At 48.5% G+C, this 10,388-nt stretch overlaps 1 protein-coding gene across 1 annotated transcript; it reads right to left on the reverse strand.

The window, feature by feature from the left end:
- Window positions 1-670: 670 nt before the first annotated feature.
- reep2 (receptor accessory protein 2) lies at window positions 671-9,445 on the reverse strand. The gene is made up of 8 exons (XM_049027698.1): window positions 9,225-9,445; window positions 7,114-7,186; window positions 6,303-6,379; window positions 4,930-5,050; window positions 4,736-4,849; window positions 4,490-4,646; window positions 3,205-3,356; window positions 671-2,863 (listed from the first exon to the last, which is right to left on the reverse strand). Exons 1-8 carry the CDS (start codon window positions 9,254-9,256, stop codon window positions 2,786-2,788), a joined length of 804 nt encoding a protein of 267 aa, XP_048883655.1. The 5' UTR covers window positions 9,257-9,445; the 3' UTR covers window positions 671-2,785.
- Window positions 9,446-10,388: the final 943 nt, after the last annotated feature.

Here is a 10,388-nt window from a genome sequence, read left to right on the forward strand (position 1 = left end):
TAATGACGCTACACACACTGGACACAGGAACGGCAAGATCTCTGGAAACGGACTTGTAACCGTGAGCCTGTTCCTGCTTTTCCACAACTTTGGTTCTTAAATCCTCAGTCGATTCTTTTCCTTTTCTCCATTTACACTGCTTGCTAGTGTGCCTTCCGTATTGCCAGCACCAGTGAACTGCCGCAGGTGAGATTAAATACAAATTAATAAAGGAGCATCTCATTTGAAATCCAATTGTTTCTTACGCTCTTGAAAAGGCGGCAATGATATTATGCAGTCGATTTCTGGAGTTCTGTGTGGAATAATCGGATTAGACGTTTTCTCCGTTTTTTTGTCTTTTCAATGTCAGCAGAAGAAATTAATTGGACAATATTAAAGCATTTGTTGCCCTGCGATGGGCTGGCCCCCCATCCTGGGTTGTTCCCTGCCTCGTGCCCATTGCTTCTGGGATAGGCTCCGGACCCCCCGCGACCCAGTAGGATAAGCGGGTTGGAAAATGGATGGATGGATGGATAAAGCATTTGTAATTGCAACCGTTTTCTAAAAGACATGCTGTATGCACCAGTGCCAATATTTTTGGCCATGACTGTATGTCCAAGAGATGCAGGTAGGAAACCCTCAGGTTACACAAAGTCCCTCCCCTCTGTAGAGGAAAAAAATGGCAAAGACAAATGGTTATGGTTCTTTTATTAGTAGCACATACATGACCATAAAATTAAATGACCGGCATATCTGAAAAGCAGGTCTCCCAGCACAAATCAAGACTATTTATGGTACGAGTGTCAATAATCGACACAAATAATATTCAGGATGGAATACCTAATGAAAAATTCTTCAAACAGTGTTAAATTTCAAATTAAATATAAACATTAGGATACTGAAGTTCCAGTGACATGTGTGAGCAGGTAAATGAAGCTTACTCCTACGTCCCAGACGAGGGGGGGGGGGGGGTAGTTTCTGGTAAATGTTCTAGTGTGAATTAAAACCCAGGCAGAGGATGGCAGGGTGGTGAAATGTGGGACCCCACTACTCAAGCCTGGAGCTGCAGAGTACTGTCAGCACGATCAGCGGAATGCCTATACATTCAGACAAACGCTGTTTTAAGGTATAATTTAATAAGCTTGAAACAACCTCAAATGGACATTTACCGGCTAACCCTAAGTGGACGAGACTGGCTCAGACGTACAGGAGAGGCTTTTAAAATTGCAAAGCATCCTCTCACTGCAGAGGGCCCAGATCTGCAGGGGCAGCGTAAGTCACACCCCAAGACAAAGATTAAAAACACACAAATCTATACACTTTCAGTGTGAGAGCTTGCTATGAATCAGAAGCTCTACTCTGACAGAAAATCAAAAAAAGTGACCCATCAAAACACAAAGAAAAACACGACACTGTTAAAAGAATAAGGCAAGCAAGCTAATTTATACAGTCAGTATCTTACTATTTACACTTATTTAATAGTTAACTCAGAAGCTTGGTTCAGTAGTGTTTGTGGCGCCACCTGCTGCTCTTGCAACGCATTGCAGGCGGGATAGCCGCACCATAACTAACGCATCATGCTTTCAGTCTCGATTCTCCAGCAAAGACCATCATAACATGCCTCCCTCCTCTTCCCCCCCCCAAAAAAAAAACCCTATATCAGAAGTCACAGGTTGTGCGATGTGCAGAGTAACTATTATGCAGATCTTTAGCTTAAGCACAGCTACCACGATTTAATTGACTGGCTCTGATATCCGATTGCTTACAGAAAGCTTAGTCAGAGGGAGCCGATTTTGTTCATTTAGATGTCTAAGACAGTTCGAGAGCAGTATGGCTGAACTCCCCCGCTTCATGAGTGTAGTCGTATCACACCAGCACTGCGCACTCCAAGCCACACCCATCTCTCACACACGAGGGACGCCCAGGACCTTCACAGTAAGGTAAGGAGCATGCACCGATTACGGCCTTCACAGTCCATCCAGCCACTCCCCACCACATTCTCCAATGGCAACCCCCCCCCCCCCCCCATACCCTGCCGCTCAGCTCAGTTAACATAGAACTCTGCAGACTTTTTGAGCCACGTCGCGAAGGCAGAGAACAGAAGCAGCCCCGGGGAGCGGCAGATGTTGGCCCCCCCATCATCGATCGGCAGACAGATCCCTGCCATCTCCCTCATGGACACCCCTTCCATACAATCAGCTATACACAGACAGGGAGCCTCATGAAGAAGTTTCGTATCCGACATTTAAAATGCATCTCATCTTAACTACGGCTGATCAGGTAACCAGAATGCAACTGACCATAGTTTGCTACACCTTGCCTTAATGTCACATGCCCTCCCCCTCCCACCCTCCGGCATCTGTCCCACTTCCCTAAAGTGTTTAAGATGCCCTGGTTATAAAGAAAAAGACTCAGTGCAAAATGCTGCACAGGGTATATTTTTGGGAACAGTCCACACTAATGAAGAGAGTGCTATTAAAATAAATTAAAAAAAAGATAATGTAAGCAGGTGCTATGCCTGATCTGGCCTTAGGGGGGCAGCAGGCGGCAACCCACCTCCCCCCAAACAACAAGCCCTGCTAGGATTGTAACAGGGTTGGCAATCATACACCAACTGGCTACTAAGACTTTCCAAAATTCTTGACTATGTATGAGATTGAGTGTTTACATGAGTTTGTGTGTGTGTGTGTGTGTGTGTGTGTGTGTGTGTGTGTGTGTGTGTGTGTGTGTGTGTCAGGCAAGTAGGAGAAAAAAAAAAAGAGGACAAGCAAGGCTGCCAAGGACTATACGTGTACAGGAGCCCAGCTCAGGGTGTCTCTGCGCTGCCCCCAGTGGCAGGAGTGGTCTTCTTCTTTGGCTGTTTCTTCAGAGTCTTTGTTTGGGTCTGGGGGGGGGATGGACACAAGATAGGAGAAAAGAATGAATCAGAGAAAAAAAAAAAAAAAAAAATTAGAATAATGAATGGATGAGGGGAGGCTGAGACAAGAGCCGCTTCTGTGTGAAATGGGGCGAGCAGCTGTCATCATCGTATGCAGGTCCACCTACTGCCCGCATTCCTGAGGCAGCATGCAGGCCGGCAGCGCCGTTCTCGGCACACGGCTCACAGCGCGGCTGGGCACTCAGGCATCCCGCAACATCCAGGGATAAACATCTTTAACAACGACCGAGCTGAAAGTTTCACTGTCCGAGTTAAAGTCGCGGGACCAAAGCAAGTGGCACGCGTACCTCCGCCTTGGCGGCGGCCGGCTTCTTCGCGGCCTTGACGCTGGCAGCTCGTCTGGGGGCTTTCTCCGTGGCGTCCTCATCCGACTGCTCCGTCCGCGTGTCCGACTGGTCGCTGCCGTGATGCGATTCGTCAGAGGCGGCCGTGCTGCGGGCTGCAGAGCACGCGTGACGCGTTCAGAGCCAGGGAAAGATCATGCAAGTGGTGGGAGAAATGGTCATGTACTGTAGGGTCATTCTGGCTCAACTCCACAGACGGTCCACAGTCGACCATCTCAAAATTCACCCATTTTGTGGCATTTTGTTTGCCCCTGGGCAAATATGAAAAATCCCGAAAATAATCCCCTATTATCGTTTCAGAGTAACTACAAGAATGGCAATACAGCACTATTTAAACACTATTATTGTAAGAGGACAAACCGGCAAGATGCCTGCGTGTTCAGAGGCTGAAATTTTTTTTTTAAAAAACAGGCCGATGTGGAACAAAGCATTTCAGTCACACTCATCTCTGCACTGGTCCAATATCCCACTTTTATGAATTGTCTCAGCGGATCTCAACTTAGTGACTAGATCTTGAACTAAAATCTTAAATTGATCTTTTACAACCACTTAACTTAAAAAAAAAAAAAAAAAAAAAAAAAAAGCACCACACACAAAATCGGACTGATAAAAATATCGCAGACTAAGCACACAGTCCACGGACAGCTTGGCTACACTTGGCATGGCTGAGGAGGAGAAATCAGTTGATCTATATAGTGGATCATGATTCCACCCAAACATATCGCGATGACATTTTGGCCTGGTTATCACCTGGTTAACCTCACGCTCCTGATCTCCCGGCCGCCCTGAACCTCTGCTTGCCGTAACCCTCCGGCACCGCCCATACCACTACCCACCACAAGGTGGCGCTGTTCCCATTCAGTGTCCATTTGGCTGCCCAAAGACATCATTTAAAAAAAAAAAAAAATCTTCTCACCCATTTTCCACACAAAAAAATGGCCTCATTAAACGGATCCCATGGTACCACAACAAAAGCATGTTCTAACCCCCTGGTATATCTTCTGAAAGCTGGACGGTATTTTAACAGCTTTAATACAGTAATGCACCAGATCAGATTAACTAAAAACGCCGCAACATTCCAAGAAGTGAGCTCAAGCATCCAGAAGATCTTGTAGTATTACTGATTAACTGGTTCCCACGTGACGTCCAGGACCTACACTTTCTAAATCCCTGAGCAAAAGTACAAGGACACTTTTTGGAAAGACGATGGGCCCCCATGACTCCCCACCTTGGCGCGTAACGGTCTTGCGGGGCAACACGCCCGCGTCGTCATGCGATCGCATGCGGGGCTCGCAGCCGTGCAGACGCAGCTCGTCCTCGTCGCGGATCAGCGTCAGATCCTGCATGCTCAGGCTCCGCAGCTTCTCCGACAGCACACCCTGTCCCTGCAGAGACAGGCACACCTCAGCCCAGGCACAGACACATGGGGGGGGGGGGGGGACCCATAAGCTGACAGACAGGTGGGGCAACCCACCTTGGTGGCAGCCGTTACGGCTGCATTGGCCGCCAGGTTGAGGCCGCGCTTTCCGAAACGCATCATGGTCTCGTAGCTGCGATCCCGGGCTTGAGTGATGCATTCATCTATCTCCTGGAAGGCAAGGGGGCGCGGATGAGAGAGGGGGGCCGCCGCAGGGCTACAAGGGACCAGAATACCAATAGAAAGCGGACCTTCTCTTTGCTGGACAGCGTGGGGTGTACAAACTTGCGGTAGAGCACGCTAGAGCCCTTGGTGTAGGGTGACAGCAGCCAGATGACAAAGGCGATCTTCAGCTCAAAGTAAAATGGGAACCTGGAGAGAGAAGCAGAGAGCAATCAGGGGAAGCAGGCCCATGTGACGCCCAGGGCACTGGCGGGAAAGGAAAAAAAAAAAAAAAAAAAGGTCAAAGGTCAGCATGTGGAAGAGCGAACGTGTGACACTCACACCCAAAATGTCCACTCACTCACTATCTGTTCATTACACAGAACACTCACTAGACAATAACGGCAGGCAGAGGTCGATACATTTCAGACACTAGGCAGATGTCACGCTGCCACATAATTAGGTGCTGGATACTGGCACTTATAATAATAATAATAATAATAATAATAATAATAATTAAAAAATTGATACTTTATTAATCCCCATGGGTAAATTGTCTTTATCCCTCCCTCAACTTGCTCAGACTGAGCAAAAGTTTCTCAAATATGGTTCCGACACTCACATGACTGACCACAATGCATGATGGTCTAAGTCAATCGCTGTATGGTACAGCTTACGTACACTACATTTTGGAGTGCCTTGTGCCGATTTGTAGCGTATAGTGGGTGAAATTTACAGTTGAGGATTCGAACAGCACTACAAAATGGCCGACTCCCTATGACGTGGACTATGTGGTGGACATTTCGCTCATAGCCTCACTGAGCACCAGGGCATTACACACCAACACACTTGTCAGCTTGGCTTCATTTCCAATATTCAGCATGTTAAAGGCACCAGGAGTTTTACAAGCAGATTTACAAGGTCTATTAGGGATGAATTTATGTATAGGCTACAGCCCACATCATGCATAGGCTATAGCCCACAGCCCCAGCACACATCAGGGCCCCACCCTGCCTAGGGATCAATGGAATGGTCAGTTAAATATGCAACAGTCAAGTGTCCATGCTGATGAAAGCCTAGGGCCCCCAGATAAGTGAATCCACCCCGTTTAGACCCACATATATGGAAATGAAGCATGCGACAGTGGACGGTTCAGGAGCTCATCCCACAGCTGCACCACATAAGTGGCAATAGGAGAAATGAGTCTTTGAAAGGCACAGTGGGTGGAATCACTGCATGGGAGCTCAAAGGAGCTAGCAGGAAGTGGGTTAAACCAATCAGCAACTGCTAGCCCGCGATAAGCCCGCCCACCATGAGCTCACAAGCCTCGATCCTGCAGTCATCAGCCTCAGGTAACCGGCCTCCCTTGACGACCAGACTGGAATGACCTGGTTTCTCCACAGTAGTGTCATGTGATCTCCACATGGAGACAGCGGGGGGGGGGGGGGGGGGGGGCACCTACCAGGAGAGGACGATGTCTGTGAGTGTCTCCGCTGTGGTGAAGAATGCAAAGACTATCCAGTACATCATCCACTTCACCTGTGGAAGAGCCACATGACAGAGTGTCACCCAGGCGAGCGAAAACACCCCCGCATGCAAGAACAGCAGCAGCGAGAGATGGACCGTTCAGGCCGCCTTCCCTCCCCCCACATCCAGGAAGCGCGTGCAGCAGACATCCTAGCAGCGAGAAAACAATACAGATCAAAGACCTTCCCCATTGTGGCATTTATAGCAACATCCCTGCTTATGGGATCATATGACCACAAAGCTGGGGAGTCGGTTGGACAAACGCAGGAGTATAGCAAGGGGGGGGGCCGCCTTTAAAGGCGCAAGCGGCTGCTTATGTCCGGGACACAAACATTGGCTCTAAACATGGCTTCCCTTCCTCATCACCCCCCCACACACCCCCGTCTGTCTGAGCAACTGTTCCAACTGTGGGGTTTCCATGGCAACCAGCAAAGTGGGGAGGGGGGGGAATACTACCACACAATGAATCAGATGGTGCGCAAGCACGCGTGCGCGCACAAACACACACACACACACACACACACACACACACACACACACACACACACACACACACAATGACACAGGATGAGCCAGGAAGTTCACTGCAGTCACGGTCAGCAAAAACCTCGAGCGGCCATTGTCAGGATGCCCACGGGGGTAATCAGTCTTGTTTTCTTTATTTAAAAAGCCCCAGAGAGCCTGGCGTTCCCCGCTCATTTAAACGCAGAGCATCGAGAGAGAAGCTGGCATGCAGGGATACTTACGTATTCCTTCACATTCTTCGTCTTCACTGCCTTGTACGAGGAGTAGGCAGGGTAAAGTGTCCCGAAAGCAAGCCTGCAGGGGGGAGGACGACAGCATCTGCTAAGAGCAGCGTAGCAGGAGGAGACCGGGGCCCATCACAGCGCTCCATCAGAGCCAGCATAGCAGCCGTCCATCTGACCACGGTGATCATAACTGGGCCGAGAGCCCAAGCTGCCTCACCCCAGTCAGGCAGAGGCATCCTCAAGGCCGCCCGCCTTACCAGCAACTCCAACATGAAGCCTCATCTACAAGGCTAAGTAACAGGGGAGGGGGGCATATTTGTTTACAATAATCAGTACGTCTCCCCTGAGAGTGCAGGCCGACCTCCGGGCAAACCCCAGACCCCAGACCCAGGGGCCATCAAGGCAGACGAGATAATACCATCAACATCACACTAATGCCAGGCAAAATGTGTTCACCAAGTACCTGCGCTGTGAAGCAGGTAAAACCGTCAGTTACAGTGCTCAGCGTTAAGAAAAACAAAACAAAGTATTCAGTAGCACAGGAAGAGCTCAGTGCTCCCTAGACACCAACCCAGCGTTAAATGTCACCCACCAACCCTGCTGGGTGCCTCCGCCCCTTCCAGGGCACAGAACAGCAGATAAAATGACTCAGCTCTGCCTGAACAGTGACTCGTCTCCCAAACCCAATATCACCACTTTTCCCAAGCGATAGTAGCCAAATATAGACCAATATCGATCAATGTCCCCCCCCCCACCAGACAGCAACATAGGATCCCAATTAAACTACACAAATGCAATAAAGAGAAGTATATGTCCACTGAGCACCTGTGCTGTGATTGCATAATAATACATCCCATAACAGTTTGAGGAGACAGGCTTGATTAAACACACTAAGTGTTTTAACTTATTTAATTCTTGCTTTGGCTGAAACCTTAACCCAGTGGCAGGGAACCTGTTCCAAGCACAGCCAGTGTGGGTGCAGGTTTTTGGCATGGCATCTCAATCAGCCAATAACAGTGGGTCCCCTGGAGTGGAGTTGAGAACCACTGCTTCATTACTGACCGATTGAGAGGTCATCCCAGAAACCCACGCCCACACCAGCCCTCCTTGGAACAGGCTCCCCGCTGCTGCCTTAACCCATTGGACCCTGAAGATGATGACTCAACATGCACATCTCACATGTGGCAGCAGGGCAAGCAGCCAGGGGTGGGAGGGCAGGGAAAGCAGCTAATTCCATGGCTTTTTCAGTGGGGAACAGAAAAGTCACACCTAATCCAATTTCATGTAGTTTAAAACGCATATGTAAAATGGATCATCAGGTATCAGTTCTCATTTGAGAATCAATTCCTTTTTAACAGCAGAATAGTATGATTTGCTTAAAGCGCAGACACAAATAAAGGACAGTGTCTTCTCTTTTCAAGCTGGAGGGGATCTCCGACACATCCAGGTCACATAAGCGGCCCCTGCTCCAAAGGACAAGCATGGCGATGCGGAGGCCTGGTGCGGCCGCACGGACCGGCGCACCTGGGTGCACATCGCGGTATAAAGCCGTCAAAAAACGCACATTCATCACAGCGCGGCTCTAAGGGGAGACACCCTCGGATGCATACACGGCACCCTGCGAAAATAAAGTCTCCAGAAAGAGCTTTCATACAGATCAAGGCTGATGATTCATAAATGCTATGACGCTCGTAATGCCAAAACGGTAAAATGCTTGGATAGGCGCAGGATCGGCGCTGATTATTATACCTAATATAAACTAACACTGCGCAACGGACTAGGTCCAAAGATGACGCTACACCTACATAGAGTATCCATCAACTCCTAGCTTTTAACGCTGGGATTTAAAAGGATCTTAATTCACACGCCGTTTGCAATAAATAATGATGAAATAAAAACAGACGAAATTGGTCGAATGAGACGCATGCGTGGATTTCATTTTTAAAGCTCAATTTCTGTGTAAGAGCATTTTAAAAGCAGCCAGTGATGAATCTATCGACACTAGCAGGCTGGCATTAGCCGGAGATCAGGCAGCTGCAGAGACGACGACTGGACGGGCGGCCCATGGCAGCAACAGCGGAGCGATGCTATGCAGATGGCACACTTACACCACTATCCTGGAGATGATCCACGACACCATGTTGATAGGTATAAGCGTCTCCCTGAATGCAGGCTGTATCAGCCCCCCATACTTCCTGGCGAGCTCGTTATCTTGGTGATGAGAGACAGGCGGTTCGGGCTTTGCTTTGCTGCGCTTACTCACGCCGCAGCTCCTCGGTACATCGGCGGCGGACCTGCGCTCCTCTTAAAGGCCGCGCACGCCGCCCTCCGTTTGGCCGACGGAAAATACCCGTCAATTCATAGGCAGTTAACGGAACCTTTCAATGACAGAATTTCACTTACGACGCTCCACGACTCATTATCAAAATATTCATACACCGATACATATATATAAAACTTAAAATGCATATCGTTTTTCATCAAGGCTAATATTCGTGCTCTGTTCAACGAATACAGTTTATGGTAATTTGCTTGAAAGCTCAGTAATAAGGTTTATTGAAGGCTCTCTCGACCCGATCCCAACATGTAAAAGTAGTTAAGGCATTTCGAGCTATATTAGATTTCATGTCCATTCATTTTCCTCATTAAAAACCACATTCCACAAGTTTCCTCTTACTGTCGCGAGAGATTCTGGTTTGTCAATAGCCTGAAATTGAGACAAGTTTGAGGTTCATGCAATAGCAAACAAATCATATTTGACAACGGTATAGCAAAGTAAATCGAGTAGCACCGTTGCCTCATACTTCCAGGGTTATGGGTTTGAGTCCACCTCCATTCTCTGTGTGGAGTTTGCTTGTTTTTCCCGTGTTGTGTGGGTTTCTATCTGCAATCCAAAGACAGAGTAATGTATCTAAATCGCTTGCAGCGTGTGATTGTGTGAATCCTGCAATGAACTGGCATACGGCACAGGGTGTACTCCAGCCTTGGGCGCTATGCTGCCTGGAGTAGGCTCCAAGTGACCCTGACCAGGATAAGTGTTTGGAAGATGGTTGGATAGCCAAATTAACACATTGTTTGTAGATCTGATTATCTCATGCTTGTGGCCGGGGACAAGATGATCTCAGCCCCCTATCCCCACACACATTTTGTTACTGTACACAGGCCACTGACTGACAATAACGTGCACACACAGCGACGTTCCATCTACACCCAGCAAAGAGCTCTCACTAAAGCATCCACCATTTAAACAAAATACAGGCTAAGTAAATGGG

Source organism: Brienomyrus brachyistius, chromosome 10, assembly GCF_023856365.1.
Source record: "Brienomyrus brachyistius isolate T26 chromosome 10, BBRACH_0.4, whole genome shotgun sequence".
In the NCBI taxonomy this organism is placed as follows: domain Eukaryota; kingdom Metazoa; phylum Chordata; class Actinopteri; order Osteoglossiformes; family Mormyridae; genus Brienomyrus; species Brienomyrus brachyistius.

What these genes read in the sequence shown, in the direction of transcription:
- reep2 (XM_049027698.1), bottom strand. Translation starts at nt 9,256, where the DNA reads ATGGTGTCGTGGATCATCTCCAGGATAGTGGT. An exon ending in ACAGACATCGTCCTCTCCTG is followed by an intron (nt 5,051 to 6,302) that starts GTAGGTGCCCCC and finishes TTCTCTCTCCAG; the next exon opens with GTTCCCATTTTACTTTGAGC. An exon ending in CCGTAACGGCTGCCACCAAG is followed by an intron (nt 4,647 to 4,735) that starts GTGGGTTGCCCC and finishes CTGTCTCTGCAG; the next exon opens with GGACAGGGTGTGCTGTCGGA.